A 22257-nucleotide genomic window follows, 5' to 3' on the forward strand; every position below is an offset into this window, starting at 1 on the left:
TTCTCTTCTAACTCACATCCTACCTGTGGGGCATAACCACTAACAACATTGAACATCACCCCTTCAACTTCCAGCTTCAGACTCATCAACCTGTCTGATACTCTTTTCACCTCTAGAACATTCCTCACAAAATCCTCTTTCAGTATAACTCCTACTCCATTTCTCTTCCTATCTGACCCATGGTAGAACAACTTGAACCCTGCTCCTAAGCTTGTAACCTTGCTACCTTTCCACCTGGTCTCCTGGACACACAGTATGTCCACCTTCCTTCCCTGCATCATGTCGATCAATCCCTACACTTCCCTATCATAGTCCCAACATTCAAAGTCCTTACTGTCATTTCTACACTCTTAGCTTTCCACTTCTCTCTCTGCCTACGAACACACCTTCCTCCTCTTCTTCTTCGTCTTCGACCAACAGTAGTCCAATTTCCACCGGTACCCTGTAGGTCAACAGGACCGGTGGCGGTCGTTGTTAACCCGGGCCCCGACCGATCCGGTATGGGAGTCTTTGTCATGATTCGCATGTTTGATTTGGCATGTGTTTTACGTCGGATGCCCTTCCTGCCACAACCCTCTGCATTTATCCAGACTTTGGACTGGCACAAGAAGACACTGGCTTGTGCCCCCTTGCGGTTGCATTCATAACCACACTATGATACTATGACAATTATTACTATTATTATTATTAGTAATGTTAGTTATGTTAGTAAGCAATTACACAACAGTGTTGTCAGTGACATAGTGTGTTGTTGGTGCTTGCAGTGTTTGCAGATGTAGCAGGAAGTTTTAGTCTTAATTGCATTAAAAAGGAAAAAAATTATATCAGCTTATCAGGAATCATCGTATGATCACTACATTTATGTACTTTATTGGGGTCTCTTTTAAAACCTACAGTAATAATGGAAAAGCAGTGAATGTTATAAAGTTTAATACTCGTAAAACACATAGGAGCAGACTTTATATGGTACAATGATAATTACTTGTTAATATTAGTACGACATGTCTTCTAACCCTCTCATCATTCTTTTGAGTCAACAAGTTTACAGTATGTGTAAATAGGCCTAATCATAAAAAGGTTAAGACATCAAGGTGGTTATCAACAGACGCTGTACAGGTTGCTTTAGTCTCTCCTTAAAGGCATTTGGCTGACGGAGATCACTCACATGCAAAAGAGGTAGAAAGACGTAGAAAGCACATTGGAGATACTATGTAGTAAGTTTGCAATGCACAATGGTTTAGACTGAAATGTTATTATGCATCAAGACAGTGATGTTCATTAGATATGGCATAAATGACAGAAACATAAAATTTACATAATATGCATTTTTTACACAACAGTTAACTTGAGTTTACCAATGAAATACACTCACAGAAATGTCTACAGATGAAGGTGAAAAAGCAAATAGTGCCACCTTGTGAGAGAAAAGCCCTGCTTCACTTTTTTTAATAGTATAATGCATCACAAGGAAGAAGACATGAAATGCATAACAGATCTTCTACAAAGGCGAAATACTAAATTTGTGTCAGCTCCAGTGATGTGTGGTGAGCAGTGTAAAGCTCATTCTCTCTCTGTATAAAGGTGTTGTCTCGTGGTTCCTGCAGAAAAACACATTTCTGTATGTTTTTTTTTTTTTGAGTGAACTGAGCAGCACACTGAAAAGTGAAATAGCATTACGGTACAGTACCATGTTTGAAGGACGGCTCTGTGCTTCCTGTTGTCTTCTGCTGGTTAAATTACAAAGACAGCTCATTGTAAATGATCCACAATGCAGTGGGAATTTTGCCATCAGCTCTGCAACAGTCTCTTACCCATGGTGATTCTTTTTATAGACATATCCCAGGATCACTCCAGTTATAAGGAGGAAGTTAATGACACCAGCTACAGCAAAAGATAATGGCTTTGCTGTAGAATTGCTGATGTCTTCATCCTCTTAAACATTGTTAATGAAAAAAGAGTCATTAGCATTAACTATGTGGATAGTTTAATACAATATTGTTATTTGCATATATTATTTTAACTACTTTATCATATGTAAATTAAAACTACAAATGTATGTGAATTAAATTTCACATCTGCTTTATACACTCAACTCAATTTTTACCCAGTTTACCCAATGAAATAAAGCATGTTTGACAAAAATGTTATAACAATGTTAATACAGTAGAAAATAATCAGAGGAAAACATGTAAGTGTGGAATGAATTTTAAAAAAAAATAAAAATAAAATCACTTACTTTCCACAGAAATATTTAGATGGAGAATTTTTGTTCCATCCAGATGTGAACACTCGCAAGTGTAATTCCCACTGTCCTCTGGTGTTAAACTGGTCAGATGGAGAAATACAGACTGATTCTCTGTCCTAAGTTGAAACCTGGTACCACATCCATGTTCAAAACCCCGTTTATATTCATACTTCAGATGACAAGTTTCTCCCCTGCTCCTCTCTGTGCTGATTTTACATACTAGCAGTCTGATGATGGTGTTTGTATTATTAGATTCTGTTTTATTGGAGCATATTGGAGTGAAAAATGGTTCTTTCCCTATTTTCACTAGAATTTCTGCAATTGATTAAAACAGAGTAAACACAGTATCTGAGTTAGTACTTGATTATGAGCACGTAGTACAGTTCAGTATTTTTCAGTGTGCAGGAAAAGGAAGTTAGTACTGTCCTCTTTAAAGATGCAAAAAGAACAGCAATGACTTCCATAAGTTATACAACATAAAAAAACGAAGCTTCCTTACTGTATCTTACCTTTGTAGTTGATGCAAAAAGTCATCGGCAGGACCAGAACAAAACACAATTTCCATCTACTCATTATAAAATCTAGGTAACAATGCAACTGGTGGTTGCAATGTATAGTGTACTGGAGGCAGGAGGACAGACACCACTTTGTGTTTCTGTTCTACCTAAACCTCAAGTTCTCAGCTCTGATATGTGCGACTTTGAGGCTCTGAGGCGACTGTGAGGTCTCTTAAAAAGGAAGTGCAAGACCTTAGTGCTGCCACTTTCATGTTCAAACCAATAGAAAACAACCACATGTATATGAGAGACCCCCTGAGCCATAAATCATACTAAGTCACACACACAGCATCATAATCTCACATCTACACTACTATACTCTTTTACACTGCCCACACTCATTTAAAGTGTCACTGCAAGGAAGGTTTGGGGTCACAGGCTCTAACTGTCTTCATATGTTTCACCAGTGACCAGAAAGAGCGACTAGTTTACACTATGTGCTACTTTCCTACTCGTCAGTGAACATTTCCGGGTACTGTTCCATCTGTGCCCTCCAGCACAAACTCAAAGACCATCAGAGGAGGCACAAGCACGTTCTGTTAGCAATTTATAGAACATAGAAAAGAAAAAACACATTAATGCAAAGGCAACATGTACAAATCCTTTTTTCTTATGAATGTTTGGGACAGAGCTATGACATGATTTAAAATAATCATAATAACTGCATTTAATTAACATTTTTAAGTATAAATACATAGTATCTAATGGTGATATTACTAATAACAATAACACCAACAACATTCTGAGAAATCTCACAAAAGCTAGTGAGAGTGAGCAGAGGTACATGATTGCTCTTTGTGGTTAAATACTGGATGATTTCTCACTCTCTGTACTATGAAAATAAAAGTACAGAGTGGTGGGTTGGCACATTGCTTTTGCTCATTAAAATAAATCATAATGTTACCAAATTGCAATGTCTCACATCTTTAGTTAGAGCTTGATCAAACATGTCTTGGGTGTTGTTTAAATCTTGGCCTTGGATTGTTTGGGTAGTGAGAGCTGTACATTATGTGACATGCAGAGACGTTGTGGTGATCACATAATTAGAGCCATCAGCCTAAGCTGTAGATAGAGCAGACTGGTCCTACGGTAGCAGCTTGTTGCAAATGATGTGTCTCACCTCTTTCAAAAGGAAACCAACATGTTGACTTCACACACACACACACACACACACACACACCGCTGTGACAAAAACAGATCACTTGGTTTAACAAAAGGTAATATATTTTAGTTTGTTATATGTTCTGACTTATATGTATGTACCTCAGCCACCCCCAAGAGCAACTACAAACTTAAAAACTGAGGAGCTGATGAATCTGACAGATGACATTTTCAGAAACACCATCCTCAAAATCTTGAGGAGGGATTAGATGTGTCTTTCTTAGTCATGCAATGGCCACATGGTGCAAATAAATAGGATAATTTAGTTTGGACTGAAAATGTATCTGATATCACAGACATAAAAAAAGAAAAAACAAAAATCAGACAATGGCTCTGGGTTTTGCTCTAAACACCGTGCATTTCCAATTTCATTTATATAATGTTATTACCGTGTTTACACTGAGCCGAGGTTTGTGACACAAGAGCACAGAATAAATAATTAACCCTCCACAGTGCAGTGATGTTGAGATGGAGAATGCTACCGCAAGGGGACACAAGTCATTGTCTTCTTGTGCCAGTCCCTGCAGTTGACCTACAGGGTACCGGTGGAAATTGGACTACTGTTGGTCGAAGTTGAAGAAGGAGAGGAGGAAGGTGTCTTCGTAGGTAGAGAGAGAAGAGAAAAGCTAAGAATGTAGGACTGACAGTAAGGACTTTGAATGTTGGGACTATGACAGGGAAGGCTAGAGAGTTGGTTGACATGATGCAGAGAAGGAAGGTGGACATACTGTGTGTCCAGGAGACCAGGTGGAAAGGTAGCAAGGCTAGAAGCTTAGGAGCAGGGTTCAAGTTGTTCTACCATGGGTCAGACAGGAAGAGAAATGGAGTAGGAATTAACCTGAAAGAGGAGTTTGTGAGGAATGTTCTAGAGGTGAAAAGAATATCAGACAGGTTCAGAAGTAGAAATTCTGGAGTAAGTTAGATGAAGTGATGCAGAGCATCCCTGAGGTGAGAGAGTGGTGATTGGTGCAGATTTCAATGGACATGTAGGTGAAGGTGATGAGACTGTTATGGGCAGGTTTGGTCTTCAGGACATTTACGCAGAAGGACAGATGGTGGTAGACTTGGCAAAGAGGATGGAGATGGCTGTAGTGAACAATTTCTTCCAGAAGAGGCAGAAACATAAGATGACATATAAGAGCGGAGGTAGAAACACTGAGGTGGACGACATCTTGTGTAGACGTTGTGATCTGAAAGAGATCAGTGACTGTAAAGCATTGGTAGGGGAGAGTGTAGCCAGACAACACAGGATGGTGGTGTGTAAAATGTCTCTGGTGATGAGGAAGATGAAGAGGACTAAGGCAGAGCAGAGGACGAAGTGGTGGAAGTTGAAAAAGGAAGAATGTCGTTTAGTTTTCAGGGAGGAGCTGAGACAGACTCTGGGTGGTCAGGAAGTGCTTCCAGATGAGTGGACCACTACAGCTAATTTGATCAGGGAGACAGGTAGGAGGGTACTCGGTGTGTCATCTGGAAAGAGGAAAGCGGACAAGGAGACTTGGTGGTGGAACAAGGAAGTTCAGGAGTGTATACAAGGAAAGAGGTTAACTAAGAAGAAGTGGGACACAGAGAGACTGAAGAGAGTAGACAGGAGTACAGGGAGATACAGAGTAAGGTGAAGGTAGAGGTGGCAAAGGGCAAACACAGAGCATATGAGGACTTGTGTGCTAGGTTGGACACTAAGGAGGGACAGGTGGATTTGTACAGGTTGGCCAGACAAAGAGATATAGATGGGAAGGATGTGCAGCAGGTTAGTGTGATTAAAGATAAGGATGGAAATGTCTGGACAGGTGCCAGGAGTCTGATGGGAAGTTGGAAGGAGAACTTTGAAGAATTGATGACCGAGGAAAATGAAAGGGAACGAAGAGTAGAAGAGGTGACTGGTGTGGAGCAGAAAGTAGCAAAGATTAGTAAGAGTGAAGTTAGGAGGACATTGAAGAGGATGAAGAGCGGAAAGGCAGTTGGTCCTGATGACATACCTGTGGAGGTATGGAAGTGTCTAGGAGAGGTGGCAGTAGAGTTTTTGACTAGTTTGTTTAACAAGATCTTGGAGAGTGAGAGGATGCCAGAGGACTGGAGGAAAAGTGTACTGGTACCAATTTTTAAGAACAAGGTTGATGTGCAGAGCTGTGGCAACTACAGAGGAATAAAGCTGATGAGTCACACAATGAAGTTGTGGGAAAGAGTAGTGGAAGCTCGGCTAAGGGCATAGGTGAGTATTCGTGAGCAGCAATATGGTTTCATGCCTAGAAAGAGTACAACAGATGCAGTATTTGCTTTGAGGATGCTGATGGAGAAGTACAGAGAGGGTCATAGGGAGTTGCATTGTGTCTTCGTAGATTTAGAAAAAGCGTATGACAGGGTGCAGAGAGAGGAGCTGTGGTATTGTATGAGGACGTCTGGAGTGGCAGACAAGTATGTTAGAGTGGTGAGAGCTGTAAGACAGTGGTGAGATGAGCTGGAGGTTCTGACACTAAGTACTTAGGGTCAACGGTTCAGAGCAACGGAGAGTGTGGAAAAGATGTGAAGAGGCGAGTGACGGCAGGTTGGAACAGGTGGAGAAAAGTGTCAGGTGTGTTGTGTGATAAAAGAGTATCAGCGAGAATGAAAGGAAAGGTGTTCAAGACGGTGGTGAGACCAGAGATGTTGTTCGGCTTAGAAACAGTGGTACTGAAGAAAAGACAGGAGGCAGAGCTGGAGGTAGCAGAGCTTAAGATGTTGAGGTTCTCTTTGGGAGTGACGAGGATGGACAGGATCAGGAATGAGGACATCAGAGGGACAGCTCATTTGGAGATAAAGTCAGAGAGGCCAGATTGAGGTGGTTTGGACATGTTCAGAGGAGACACTGTGAATATATCAGTAGAAGGATGCTGAGGTTGGAGCTGCCAGGCAGGAGGTCTAGAGGAAGACCAAAGAGGAGATTTATGGATGTAGTGAGGGAGGACATGAAGTTAGTTGGTGTGAGAGAAGAGGATGCAGAGGATAGAGTTAGATGGAGGCACATGATTCGCTGTGGCGACTCCTGAAAGGGAACAGCCCAAAGGAAAAGAAGAAGAAGTGATGTTGATATGGAGAATATGTTCCACCAGGATGTGAACACTCACAGGTGTAGTTCCCACTGTCCTCTGGTGGAGAAAAACAGTCTGATTCTCTGACAGTGGTGCAGATCGGAGTGAAGTCTGGCTCACTCTGGTGGTTTTCACAAGAGTCACTGCAGCTAATTAATCAATTAGTCAATTTAAGCATTAAATGAAAGTAAAACACCTTAGTTTTCATCTTTACATCAAACACACAAGGATGATTGTAGAAAAATGATACATTTATGGGAACTAATAGCTTCACTCTCACGACACACAGTCAGTGGCAGAAGCAGAACAAAGCACAGAGTCCATCCACTCATAGTGACGAAGACGCAGCTGCTGCTGGAGCTACTTCACTGATGGATGAGGACAGACAAGCACATCTAAACTGTTCTCTGATGAGAAAAACCTCAAACCAACCCACAGACCAGGTATGAGCTGGTGTTAACTCTTCTGAAAGGGCCGTTTCTGATTTTATATTAAGACACTGAGGGTAAAACTGTAACAATTTTAACTGTTTAACTGAATTTCAAACATACAAATTGTCATGTCTGAGATTAAGACCTAATATCACAAGAATATTATCTGACAAAAAAATCAACAACAATAATTGACATATTTCCACATAAAGATTTTGGGTCATCAGACATCAGGCCTACAGCCTGCTACATTAAACTGAGTCATCACACTTAATAAAATAATTAATACGTTGCATTTGTTGAATATCTGCTGTATTAGTGAAAACTCAAAACAGAAAATGACATTTACACATGAGATTGTTACCAAAAAGGGTTTTTAATGCAGAGAAATGCTTTTTCTAATAATAATAACTGGCAGCATATCATCTAATCGAAACGGCTTTTAATTCATTTAATTTAATTAATTAACTTTCTTTCAGTCATTTATATTCAACTGTTTTGGGTGTTAATATTTTTTGGCAAATTTGGCTGTTGAATAAAGTCCACATGGATTCGATTTTGTGTAAACAATTTGAGGTAACTAGAAAATAAAGTATAATGAAAACTATGACATTGATTTTTTTTATTAGCTAAGTGGAAGTGTATAGTACTTAAAGACAGGAACCGTTAAGTAGAATAAAAGTACCCCCAAAACTGTATTTAAATACAGTGCTTATGAGTACATGTACTCAGTTACTTACAGAATAGCAGAATAAATTATGAAGCATTGCTAAATAATTCCTTTTAAAAACAGTTGTCACAGAAATTTGAGCAGTTTCTCACCTGCGACCTGTTCTCGTGTAGAAACAGCTCTGGATCGCTGTGATTATAATGATTAAAGTAAGACCGATCAAAGGACGAAGAAGGGTCATTGCTGTGAGGGTGTGGGGGACTTCATCCTCTAAAATAAAGGTAGAAACAAAAATGAAGCAGCTCTCTGGTCATTAAATAAACTTAAGAGGCTACAGTCTGTTCCACATAGTAGTAATATCATTGAAAAATGAAAATTAAAGCCTATACATTAGCAAATCAAAGGCTTGTGTTGGTTTATATACTGATTTATTTATCCAGTAAATTGCACACATTCGTTAAATATAGAAAATACAGTGCACGGTAACAGGACAAAAGTAATTAAAATAGTTTACTTTCCACAGTGATGTTGATATGGAGAATATATGTTCCATCAGGAAGTGAACACTCACAGGTGTAGTTCCCACTGTCCTCTGCCTTTAAATTGGTCAGATGGAGAAAAAAACGTCTGATTCTTTGTTATAAGTGTGAACCTGGAGTCACATCTATGGTCAGAGTCACGTCCGTGCTGATACAGCAGGCGACACTCGTCTCCCCTGCTCCTCTCTGTGCTGATTTTGCAAACTATCAGTGAGACGATATTCACTGTTTCATTTCTGCAGATTTCAGTGACATCTGGTTTACTCTGGATGGTTTTCACAAGATTCACTGCAATCAATCAAACAACCAATCAATCAATAATCAGTTTATCTATCAATCAAACAAACAATGTAAGCTTGTATGTATTGTATTTGAACTTAAAAAGTTCAAATACATTGTATATTAACTTATTATAACTAATACCTCTAATGCCTTGACACAAAGTCAGTGGCAGAAGCAGAACAAAGCACAGAGTCCATCCACTCATAGTGACGAAGACGCAGCTGCTGCTGGAGCTACTTCACTGATGGATGAGGACAGACAAGCACATCTAAACTGTTCTCTGATGAGAAACCTCCAAATGAACCCACAGACCATATATGTACTGGTGTGTGCTCTTCTGAAAGGACGTGCTTCTCCAGGACCGTTTCTGCTTTCATGTTAAGACGCTGAAGATAAAACTGTGCGCATGAATGTGCATGAATACAAAAATATATTTATCTCAGTGACTTTATAACAACTTTAACTGTTTGGTGAATTCCAAATGCACATATTGTCATGTTTGGGATTAAGGCCTAATATCACAACATTATTAATCTTTGAAAACCACAAGAATTATTTGATGATATTGTTTTTAAGGACGGTGGGTCGTCAAATGTCAGGTCTACATTCACGTCACCAGTTGCTTGATGCAAATGATGTGTCTCACCTCTTTCAAGAGTAAACCAACATGTTGACGTCACACACACACACACACACACACACACACACACACACACACACACACTGCTGTGACAAAAACAGATCACTGGTTTAACAAAAGTTAATCTATTTTAGTTTGTTATATTGCCATGCTAGCAAGTAAATTAAGTCTTGGATTTAATAATTTGTCATCTTTGGAAGCAAAAACCTCAAACACATTGAACAGGTACTGGAAAATTCTTCCTGACAGATCTGATTCTGCTAAACCAGGATGTTTTGTGACATCTTAAAGCTTTTCCATATTAAAAGGCTGATTTTTTTTAAATTAAAGCCAGTATATAAAAAGTATTTTTAAATTTGTTTCATGCTTTTATGATGCCCAGTCTGGCTGAGTAAGCAGCAGTGGGAAAAACAAATAAGAATGTTTTAGTGCACTATGATTAAATAAAAGGAAAAAATAACATTTGCAGTCAGTAAAGTCTTCATGCAGCATTGTATCTGCATTGCTCAATGCAAATTGGCACCTAAGTGACAAAAGGGGAAGTCGTCTGCAGGAAGTGTCAGTAGTAGTTGCTGGGTTCAAGTATCTTGTCTGCCACCTGCTGTTTGACTGTTTACGTTACTGTTAGATTGTTCCAGCTGTTTTCCTTAAATCCTCTCACTCTTTCTGCACATAAAAAATGTATGAAATGGAAATATTGTTGCCATGGATTTTAAGCTTATTTTGCAGGTACAGTGACACAATTCACTGGCTGCTGAGGTGAACTTTGACCCTGAATCCCTCGCTCTGAAAATCCACTGCACCTACTCACTAAACGTATGAATATGTGTTTGTGTCTTTTTCCTTTGAATATGAACAATATAGAGAATCAGAAGACATAAAGTTGGGTGAAAAAATTAGCATTCTGTTATTTTAAAATAGCAATGAGTAAAATATTTCTTCATTTGAAGTTATAATGTATTTAATGGTCAGGGGGGTGAAAATTTTTGGAGTTTTCATTATTGTAGTATAACTTTATGACACAGCTGGATTAGTTCTCTTCCTTTTGATGATTAAAGAAAACGTGTACTACTGTAATCCTGCATTATTCTGGTCTTTTGGGGGAAACGTTCCCTCTACATGCAATTTATTGCAAGGGGATGCAAACTTATCCCTAAACTTTAGAACACTCAATTCATTTATTTAATTATTTGTACCAACTAAAATATGCATTAAATATTATGTTGATGAATTGTGTTCAATTTTTGCCATTTAAAAATAAAGGGATGCAAACTTTGTCACCCAACTGTAAATGGGAACTGACCATCACATTACAGCAACTTTAAAGACACAGGAACAAAAATTTTCTGCTACTAACCTAAGGCAAAAAACGGAAAATAACAAAGTAAAAGTTGAAAATGTGGACAAAATAGTCGTCATAACCACATTATGATAATATGACAATTATGTTAGTAAGCCATCACATAACAGTGTTGTCAGTGACTTAGTGTGTGTTGGTGCCATTAGTGTTTGCAGATGTAGCAGGAAGTTTTAGTCTAAATTGAATGAAAAAGGAAAAAAATTATATCAGCTTATCAGGAATCATCGTATGATCACTACATTTATGTAATTTATTGGGGTCTCTTTTAAAACCTACAGTAATAATGTAAAAGCAGTGAATGTTATAAAGTTTAATACTCGTAAAACACATAGGAGCAGAATTTAACTCGTACAATGATAATTACTTGTTAATAGTAGTACGACATGTCTTCTAACCCTCTCATCATTCTTTTGAGTCCAAATGTTTACAGTATGTGTAAATAGGCCTAATCATAAAAAGGTTAAGACATCAAGGTGGTTATCAACAGACGCTGTACAGGTTGCTTTAGTCTCTCCTTAAAGGCATTTGGCTGACGGAGATCACTCACATGCAAAAGAGGTAGAAAGAGGTAGAAAGCACGTTAGAGATACTATGCAGTAAGTTTGCAATGCACAATGGTTTAGACTGAAACATTATTATGCATCAAGACAGTGATGTTTATTAGATATGACATAAATGGCAAAAACATTAAATTTACATAATATGCATTTTTTACACAACGGTTAACTTGAGTTTACCAATAAAATACACTCACAGAAATGTCTACAGATGAAGGTGAAAAAGCAAATAGTGCCACCTTGTGAGAGAAAAGCCCTGCTTCACTTGTTTAATAGTTTAATGCATCACAAGGAAGAAGACATGAAATGCAAAACACATCTTCTACAAACACTAAATACTAAATTTATGTCAGCTCCAGTGATGTGTGGTGAGCAGTGTAAAGCTCATTCTCTCTCTGTATAAAGGTGTTGTCTCGTGGTTCCTGCAGAAAAACACGTTTCTGTATGTTTTTTTTTTTTTGAGTGAACTGAACAGCACACTGAAAAGTGAAATAGCATTACGGTACAGTACCATGTTTGAAGGACGGCTCTGTGCTTCCTGTCGTCTTCTGCTGGTTAAATTACAAAGACAGCTCATTGTAAATGATCCACAATGCAGTGGGAATTTTGCCATCAGCTCTGCAACTGTCTCTTACCCATGAAGATTCTTTTTATAGACATATCCCAGGATCCCTCCGGTTATAAAGAAGAAGTAAGTTACACCAGCTACAGCAAAAGAATATGGCTTTGCTGTAGAATTGCTGATGTCTTCATCCTCTTAAACATTGTAAATGAAAGAAGAGTCATTAGCATTAACTATGTGGATGGTTTAATACAATATTGTTATTTGCATATATTATTTTAACTACTTTATCATATGTAAATTAAAACTACAAATGTATGTGAATTAAATTTCACATCTGCTTTATACACTCAACTCAATTTTTACCCAGTTTACCCAATGAAATAAAGCATGTTTGACAAAAATGTTATAACAATGTTAATACAGTAGAAAATAATCAGAGGAAAACATGTAAGTGTGGAATGAATGTTATTTAAAAAAATCACTTACCTTCCACAGAAATATTTAGATGGAGAATTTTTGTTCCATCCAGATGTGAACACTCACAAGTGTAGTTCCCACTGTCCTCTGGTGTTAAACTGGTCAGATGGAGAAATACAGTCTGATTCTCTGTCCTAAGTTGAAACCTGGTACCACATCCATGTTCAAAACCCCGTTTATATTCATACAGCAGACGACAAGTTTTTCCCCTGCTCCTCTCTGTGCTGATTTTACATACTATCAGTGTTATGATAGTGTTTGTATCGTTAGGTTCTGTTTTATTGGAGCATATTGGAGTGAGAAATGGTTCTTTCCCTGTTGTTTTCACTAGAATTGCTGCAATTGATTAAAACACAGAGTAAACACAGTATCTGAGTTAGTACTTGATTATGAGCACATAGTACAGTTCAGTATTTTTCGGCGTGCAGGAAAAGGAAGTTAGTACTGTCCTCTTTAAAGATGCAAAAAGAACAGCAATGACTTCCATAAGTTATACATCATAAAAAAATGAAGCTTCCTTACTGTATCTTACCTTTGTCGTTGATGCAAAAAGTCATCGGCAGGACCAGAACAAAACACAATTTCCATCTACTCATTATAAAATCTAGGTAACAATGTGACTGATGGTTGCAATGTATAGTGTACTGGAGGCAGGAGGACAGACACCACTTTGTGTTTCTGTTCTACCTAAACTTCAAGTTCTCAGCTCTGAACTCTGAGACTTTGAGGCTCTGAGGCGACTGTGAGGTCTCCTAAAAAGGAAGTGCAAGACCTTAGTGCTTCCACTTTCATGTTCAAACCAAAAGAGTGAGCAAAAGAACAACCACATGTATATGAGAGACCCCCTGAGCCATAAATCATACTAAGTCACACACACAGCATCATAATCTCACACGTACACTACTATACTCTTTTACACTGCCCACACTCATTTAAAGTGTCACTGCAAGGAAGGTTTGGGTCACAGGCTCTAACTGTCTTCATATGTTTCACCAGTGCGACTAGTTTACACTATGTGCTACTTTCCTACTCGTCAGTGAACATTTCCGGGTACTGTTCCATCTGTGCCCTCCAGCACAAACTCAAAGACCATCAGAGGAGGCACAAGCACGTTCTGTTAGCAATTTATAGAACATAGAAAAGAAAAAACACGTTAATGCAAAGGCAACATGTACAAATCCTTTTTTCTTATGAATGTTTGGGACAGAGCTATGACATGATTTGAAATAATCATAATAACTGCTTTTAATTAACATTTATAAGTATAAATACATAGTATCTAATGGCAATATTAGTAATAACAATAACACCAACACCATTCTGAGAAATCTCACAAAAGCCAGTGAGACTGAGCAGAGGTACATGATTGGTCTTTGTGGTTAAATACTGGAGGATTTCTCGCTCTCTGTACTATGAAAATAAAAGTACAGAGTGGTGGGTTGGCACAGTTCTGTTGCTCATTAAAATAAATTATAATGTTACCAAATTGCACTGTCTCACAACTTTACACTTTAGTTTAGATGTTTTCATATATATCACAATTTCGATCAGTCTCTCTTTCATCTGCTTCCTGTTTGTTGCTGGTTGAATTTGACTTGTTACTTTGATGCTGCACTGAGGTGAGAACCTGGTAGACATCACTTCCTGGCTGCTGAAGACATGAGTAGTGGCCTTCTGGTTCAACTTTTATCTACAAAAAGTTTGAAATGTTTTTTTTACAAGAAGGCTAAACATCTGCCTTATTTTCAACAAAAAAAAACCAAATGTTGCCAATTACTTAAAATCTTACTGTCTCATGTTGTGTAACTGATAAAATTATATTGAATAGAGTTTGACACATTGTAAGTCTATTAAAGACAATTAAAAAAAAGAAGAAAAAAAAAAAACAGCCACAGGTTCAGGTCATCATATGTTTGTGGAGAAGTTTAGACCATAATTAAAGATATTAAAATTATAGTGTGCAACATATGTTTAGATAGAAATATGCTCCAACACATCCTAACAACAGCACCCATGAGCACTGCAGAGATGTTTCCTTCTAAATGCACTTTGAGTGAGGCTCACCCTACTGACCAATCAGAGAGAAGCATCAATTACTGCTTAATTAGCAGGTTTGAAGTAGGATGAAATTTTTTAGGGGAGGGCTGGGCAGAGTTCTGTGTTAGCGCTAGCTTAAGCTACTCACTGCATCATGAATTTAATATTAAAATGGCAAATAAATACATAAATCAGCCTAAATTACACCTGCAGTTGATGCTTTTCCATTGCAGTAGTATCAGACGGGCCCCCCCCCTTCTGCAATTTCAATGCTTTATACCAAATGTGAAAATAATTGTGACTCGTATGATTTGCAATCTTTAAATTGTACATTTCTCAATTATTCAGATGCATTTTTTGGGCCTCTGTGCCGTTTTTATTCAATTCTACTTATTTATCTTATGAACAGAGTTTTCATGGAGAATGTGTACAACATTTACTGGTGATGCTGCCACCAATTTTACTGTATACACCACTACAATCACAACATGGGCACAGGAATAGTGTACGTTTATCAAGCTATTACAGCAGATACTGTAAAGGCCTAAATGTACAGTAGCAAAAATGTGCATTATATAAAACTGAAAATAAGAGATCAGTTGGTAACTTAAAGAAGACGTGTAAAGCCGCTCACCAAAGAGTGGGAGATGTCACGCACAGATAAGGCAGAGTTTCCTGTGCTCGTATGGTCTCTGAAAAAAAATAGAAAATCAGTGGAAACTCAAAAAAAAATAGAATTGTAAGAGTTGCTACTTCAGCTGATTAGGCATTGTGGAAATTATATTCTACAAAAATTCTTATCCCAGGGTCTGAGTATTAATATTAAACAGAGCTTACTTTGAAATCTAAATACCAAATTACTTGGACATGTAGTAGATCGGTCTTGAAATAGACCAATTTGTCATTCAAAAACAGAAATAAAGTAAGAGCTGTTCTGTGCTTTACTCCAAAACATTCATTACAGATATAAAATACTGTTTTCTAAATAATAACCGTTCTCCTCCATCTACTCTAAGCGTCAAGCTTGAAGTCATAATTATCACCTGCAGTATTGTTGTGTCACAGTTAGTCCAAGGACGACCCCGATTACAATGACAAATGCAGTAATGTTACCAATCATAATGGTAAAACCGAGCATTTTCAGAGAGGTGCTGAACTCTTTATCTGTTGAAAATACAAAATTGAACAAAAAAAGTATAATTTATAATAAGGCTGACAACTTCTCTGAAACAAATTCTATCCGTACAAAGTGATTTTGAAGTATTTACCAAAACTAGTTGCAAGGATCATGCTGATCTATACACATTGTTACACTATGAATATGGCTTTGTTACCTCAATAACTTTAAAGCTAAACTGACTTGAATCGCATTCATCATACTTAGAAAACAAATGGAAACAGACAAGAAGAAAAGAAAATCCAAAATGTACCTTCCACAGTGATGGTGAGATTGAGTGTGTCTGTTCCACGAGAATGTGAACACTCGCAGGTGTAGTTCCCACTGTCCTCTGGTGTTAAATTGGTCAGGTGGAGAAACACAGTCTGATTCTGTATCACAAGTGTGAATCTGGAGTCGCATTCATACTCACAGCTTTGTCCGTGTTGATAAAGCAGACGACACTCTTCCCCTCTGTTCCTCTTTGTTCTGACCTTACAAACTATTAGTGTGATGACATTCAGCGTGTCATTACTGCAAATTTGAGTGACATGTGGTTCTCCCCCTCTTGTTTTCACAATGGCCCCTGCGATTAAAACAACTATTATAGTGTTGATCTGAATAACTTACAGTACATGCTCCGATTTTTTTTTTTTTTTTTTTTTTTACTTGTTCTGGGAAAATAAATTTTAATCGCAACAACATGAGAATAATGAGCAATGGTTATTTTGAAAACACTGAAATAGTACTAGCTTCTAGTAATTCTACCAGACTGCAAAAGTGACTGACTTGGAAAAACTGTATCTAATGAAAAGCTCATGTACAGTACCTTCAGTGTCAAAGCCCAAATACAGAAGCCCAAGCAGGACAAACCACAGTTTCCACTTATTCATGATGGCAGAAAGGTCTCAACAACAATGCTACGTCAGAAACCAGAGATCTGGGCGGAAAAGGAGAGAATAAACTTTTATGGTCCCTCGGTTAGCTAAACCTCAAACCACGACAAAAGACCTTAGATTTGTACGAGCCAACGAAAGTCTTCAGTGTCTTTTAGAGGAAGTGGTAGAAAAGAGCACTTCAACTTTCCTGGTAAGACTCACTGGGTTTTTCATTTTTCCCTTAAAATGTCTATTCTATACTGATATGAAACCACAAAGATTTATGGAGCATTTATTGTAGTCAAATCAACATTGTTATGTCTGGGGGCATCCAATGGCTTTAACTTAATAAAAACATGTTTCAGAGGATAAGCTGACACTGTCCAAAATAATAGATATATTACAGGGATATAGAGCCACACATCAATCTCAAGTGTTTCCACAGAATATTTACTTATTTTCCCCGTCTCCAGAACTTATCCATTATAGGAGGCGTGTTGGTACAAGTAGACAGACATGATGTTAGAAAAGCCAAGTGAATACTACATAAAGCTCTACAGCGCTATTATGGAAATTAGACAAGAAAAACCTTCTGGGTCTAAAGGCAGTAATCCAACTTCTGTTCCAGTTGACTGCTGCTGTTTACCACCTGCAGGGGCCGAAGGTAGCTGATTGTCTCAGTCCCATCTTTTTTAATGTCCTATAAATATTCAAATATCAGAAAACCAAAGTAAGTAGTAAGACACCAAAATGTGAACAAAACTATCAACAAGTCTGTCGTTATCCCATTAGCAGGTTAAAAACATACTTCCTCAAACGTATCATATAAAGTATCATATATCATATAAAGTGACATGAGAAGACATGTTTGGGTTTTTTTTTTTTTTGCCTTCATCAGGGAAAAGCTTAGTTCCTTAGCTAAACTGTAAACTGGCAGAAAAGGTCTGACATAAACTGAAACTACAACACAGGCAGGCAGACAGATTTAAATAGATACAGGTTTATGGGAAGCAGACAAGAACAAGTCATAAATAGCTGCTTATGGTAAATAGTCGCTTATCAATAAGAGTGGGAATGTTTTTACGTTTCTGGACTCTGGTTCAAATGGCACAGGACACTCAAGCAACTAAAGAATAAATGTAGCCACCAGTCAGTATTTTTATTTCTAGACATATTTGACTCAATTATGTGCAAAGTCCACCGACAAAGATAAAAAAACACTAGGGCTATAACAGCATCAGACTTCCATCATTTGACTTGTGTATTACTCAGCTACTTTCACAAGAAAGAAGCCACAGCTTAACTAAGTTAGAACCTAACAGCTCTTATTTTTATCTTTGGTATGTGTGTTGTGGTTTGTACTCTGTGCTCCTTACATTGTCAGTCTGAGTCAAACCGAGAGCCAAATTATCATGTACAATATTCATGTTTGAACGTCCACCAGCACAGCATTACAAGTCAACTCTCAATTAATGTAATTCAGAGTTGAGTGTAATTAATACCAACTCTTTTGGCATCATGCATTAAATGATTTTTGAACTACAATGATTATTCTAAAAAAGCCATAATGAAGAATTAGTATTTAGACAGGCAATATACTCAGATCAAAAACATTATATACACACAGACTTGTGTGTGTCTAGGGGTTCACTTCCTTTTTCACTCCTGTGAAAAAGGGACACACACTGGGACTGTGTAGGTCTTCAATGTGGGGAAAAAACTTGATGTCCTCACTGTCCTTCAAACTGCTACAAAGCACAAACAGATAATCAGCAATGATTATGACATTTCTGTCGGCAGCACTAATACTTAAGTGGCTACTTTTTACTGATTGTTTTACCATCGTGACTATGAATCTGTATCAGAAATACAGAAAAAAATACATAACATTTCTATATGAATTTGTTTCAACATTATACAAAAATAATGGGAAATGTGTTTTTAAATGGCACATCTGTATTTTGCATTTGAGGCCTTGAGCCAAACCCTGACCCAGATATACAAGCAAACAAGTCTCACACTACTCTGCCTGACTATTCGGGTTTACACCTCCTTGTTCTTGTTACATTTTGTCCAACATAATGTAATTATCACTGTTGACCAACATAGCAGTCAGATATCTGATATCACAGCTACACTATGTGGAAAGGAAAGTAAAGTTAAAGTTTTTAGCAAAGAAATACTGTTAGAGAAACACACGCTAACATCTAAAATAACTTAACTTGCTTTAGTGTGAAAAAAGAAAGAATTAAGAGATAAAAGGAGATAACATTACTTCTGCTTCTGCAGCAGGTCGGCTGGGAGAAATGATTGTCTACTCATGCATCAGGTGCACAATCAAGATCAGGTAAAACTCACACCTGTAAACAATAATGAATTAAGTCTTTTCGAAGACTCACTGACAGATGCAATGGTACCTGATACTTTAACATTTCTGCTATTACTGTCTTGCAACTTCCTTCATAGGTTTCTGGGAAGTTTTTACTTGTTGCAAACATTTCTCAGTGTTGTAAACCAAATTGTCATCAGAACAGTAAATCTAGTTAATATACACACCATGAAGAGTAAAACAAAAGATTATGAATAACTCTTTCCTGATATTAAACTCCCTAACTAACTTTAAGGGATCAGCAGTCACGGCAAACAACGTGGTTATACACAATTTGATTAATATTTTTTTCAAGCTAAAGTACAGCAACCAGTTTTTTTTAATCAGTTATTAATGGAACCTAACATAAACATAGTAACATAAACATAAAATAGTTCTTTTAAGTGGTATTTTAGAAAATAAGTTGCAAACTAAGCTAAAGATAACATGATATTAACTTTACCTTGAGCAAAACAAAACCTTCGTTTTGTTCTCTGACTCTATCATGGAACACAGAACTACTTTGATAATTTGGTAATAGATATGAAAAATGTAACTCAACACATTCTATAAACAATAAATATTAAAGTTAATATGTAACAGTAAAATTGGATTACAAATAACCATAAGATGTATAAATATTAAAGGAATATTTTATTAAATTCCATTCTGTCGGCGTGGCGTGTTTGCACTGTGGCCACTGGATGGCGCCAAATAGCCAGCGATTGTTTTGTTGTGACACAAAGGCTGCTGGGAATTTTCCTTTGAGGAATCGTCGCGAGTCGCTAAACGTGGCGAACGTCACAGATGTAAGTGTTTCCCAGTGAAAGACATTCGCAACATAAAAATACTTTTTATTTTACGTGTATTAACCGTACGTTAAGTCGCGCGCTTTCGATCATTCCGTGTCTCGTTGTTCGCAGTGCGCATCCATCTTTGTTTTCAAGATGTCAACGCGTGTCCTCGTCCTTCTTCCCCCCCCCACAGTTAAATTTAGCTCAACAGCAGTTGTCTGGATAATTTAGTATTAATAAATGCGTCAAGGCTTTAATGTCGTCTGCGTTTACTGGTTGTTAATGACACTTTCTCTCCGTCTCGTCCACAGGCTGCATTTATTATAACCTTTGCAGTGTTAGTTGACAGGTCCACAAAGCTGCAGCAACATCGAGTCATGGTAAGTGAATCATGGGAAACAATGTTTCCAGCTTGGTCTGACTATATTTTAATATGCAAAAGTGCACTGGGGAAGAAAGTCCCCTGTCAGTAAGGACGTGGGCCATCAGCTGATCCACCAGTAACTGACACTTGTTTGAACTTTTGACACATTAATGTTTGTCCTTTCTTAAAACTATGTGTTGGAGCCCTAATGTGCATTTTAGTGCCACCACATAAAATGATGTTTTGATTTTTAAATTCACTGCCAAAGTTCTAAAGACTGTGAATTAGGCTATGATCATGTGACATAAACCTTCTCGTTAGCAGGAGGATATCAACGCTGTGATGTCTAGGTTTTCCAGCCCAGTGTACAGCCGCTACTGGCAGCACTACCAGCAGGCCATGGCCTGGCACCAGAGACACATGCGCGCTTACCAAAAGGCCTTGGAGGCTGCTTACGGACCTGGCCACTGCCAGGAGTGGTATCCCGGCCGACAGCAGCGCTATGCGGACTGGCACTCAGGAGAGAGTGGTGGCGAAGATGCAGAGGACGGGTATGATGAGGAGAGCAGCTCAGACAGTGAGCTTGAGTGTGACGTCAGCAACATGGAGATCAGCGAAGAGCTTCGGGAATACTTCGCCCAGACTGAGAAGCACAGAGAGGAGCTGAGTAAGACAGTGTGATGTGCTAATTTGCATTGCAGCATGGATACTACGGCTTAAATTAAAAGAAAAATGGCACACCATGAAGATTATTAGCCTAATAATAATCTGTTTTCCTTCTCTTTGCAGAAAAGCAGCAGCAGATGGAGGCTGAGGAGCAGGACAGCTACGTGCCAGCCGACCAGGACCTGCGTAGTGTCTCCAGGCGAAGTACCGCCGGCCCTCCTTCCGAGCGGCCCGGTGAGAGACGTAGGGCTGAGATGCAGAAGCTGTATGGCAAAGACGCAGCCAAGATCATGGCCATGGAGGCGGCGATGCAGCTCAATTTTGACAGGAACTGTGACCTCAAGCAGCCCAAGTACTGGCCTGTTATCCCGCTGAAATTGTAAGGGCTGTAGGCAGAGCTGTAAATTGTTCGGTTTGGAAAAGATCGCTGTCCCGATCTCCTGGTGAGACAGCAGCTTTGTGGACTGTGGCTGACGAAGCTGCTGATGCAGAACTAATGGTTTGGGTTAGCTGAGGGTAAGAAGTTATATTAAGCACCAAAAAGTCACAACCATTAGCTGAGATTCTGCTTAGCCAGACGCAATGTCACTGACCTGTCAGCTGCTGCCCTGAATGACAACTTATGGTTGTAATAATATATAGACGGCTGGATTTGACTTTTTATTATTTATTAGATAAAAACACCTGCATAAAGATAAAGACTTAAAAGTGTCAGCTGAGGGTCAGAGGTACAGTAGAACTGCCCCCATAGATGATGTAAATATATCCAAACAACATGTGTCTGGTGTTTCCTCTTAATCTGTTTTTATTTGCCCTCGAGCTCGGCCATGTTTCATGCTGCAGCAGCTTCTCTTATGGCTGTCAAATTAGCTTTTTTTTTAATTCCCCCTTCCGTGTTCAAACTTGGAAGCAACAGCACTGTGTGGCTGCTTCACATATTCCAACTTTTCAACACACAGGAAGAGTGATCACTATTAGTAACTTTAAACGACGCCCGTCTGAGTCTGACACTTCACTTGGTTCAATGGTGTTTCTGTGGTTTCTCAGGAGGGACATTGAATAGTCTCTTTTATCATGTATTTGCAGCACCCAGTGCCGTTTTCTAACTAAGTTATTTTTAATATACATTTTGTTTGGAATAAAGATTTTTTTTTTTTTATGCCTGGTCAAAACCTGCTTTGTTGTTCATGATTAATTGGTTAACTCAGTGTTAATGAGCATCTGACTCAGCTTTTTAGCTTCGGGACAGTATTTTTATTTTTTTTTCCTTCTTCCGATTATTAAGTACTTAATTTGCTTGTTCTGCATTGTACAAAGTGGTTCTTACCCAAACAGAATAAAGTTTTTCTTGTCAAGATACTGATAATAAGCTGTGAAGGCAGCTTCTTTTTTTTTTTAAGCTATTTTGGGAGTGGTCACAGTTTCACTCCCAAGAATTTCTGACC

The 22257-nt window shown here is 38.3% G+C and overlaps 2 protein-coding genes across 9 annotated transcripts in view; one reads left to right on the top strand and one right to left on the bottom strand.

The window, feature by feature from the left end:
- Positions 1-17426, bottom strand: part of LOC137125777 (uncharacterized) — a 28356-nt gene extending 10930 nt beyond the window's left edge. The window contains exons 1-9 of one of the 7 annotated variants that reach the window (XM_067501762.1): positions 16572-17426; positions 16017-16328; positions 15630-15750; positions 15221-15278; positions 13082-14239; positions 12559-12885; positions 12143-12263; positions 12019-12055; positions 11246-11929 (exon numbers count right to left, since the gene is read on the bottom strand). In XM_067501762.1, the coding sequence (XP_067357863.1) occupies positions 14066-14239; positions 15221-15278; positions 15630-15750; positions 16017-16328; positions 16572-16635 (729 nt within the window). In that variant the 5' untranslated portion in view covers positions 16636-17426 and the 3' untranslated portion in view covers positions 11246-11929; positions 12019-12055; positions 12143-12263; positions 12559-12885; positions 13082-14065. Of the gene's footprint in view, positions 1-11245; positions 12059-12142; positions 12264-12558; positions 12886-13081; positions 14240-15220; positions 15279-15629; positions 15751-16016; positions 16329-16571 lie in introns of those variants that run through there. The other 6 variants (XM_067501764.1, XM_067501766.1, XM_067501765.1 and 3 more) reach the window with 6 other exon arrangements.
- Positions 17427-19677: 2251 nt separating this feature from the next.
- On the top strand, positions 19678-22171 carry gemin8 (gem (nuclear organelle) associated protein 8). 2 transcript variants are annotated; one of them, XM_067501759.1, is made up of 4 exons: positions 19678-19797; positions 20094-20162; positions 20468-20813; positions 20936-22171. In XM_067501759.1, the coding sequence occupies exons 1-4, from the start codon at positions 19693-19695 to the stop codon at positions 21193-21195; spliced, it is 780 nt and encodes a 259-aa protein (XP_067357860.1). In that variant the 5' UTR covers positions 19678-19692; the 3' UTR covers positions 21196-22171. The 2 variants fall into 2 exon arrangements, with proteins under 2 accessions (XP_067357860.1, XP_067357861.1); XM_067501760.1 differs by having other exon boundaries at positions 20471-20813.
- Positions 22172-22257: the final 86 nt, after the last annotated feature.

The sequence above is a fragment of the Channa argus genome, chromosome 4 (genome assembly GCF_033026475.1).
Source record: "Channa argus isolate prfri chromosome 4, Channa argus male v1.0, whole genome shotgun sequence".
Taxonomy (NCBI): Eukaryota; Metazoa; Chordata; class Actinopteri; order Anabantiformes; family Channidae; genus Channa; species Channa argus.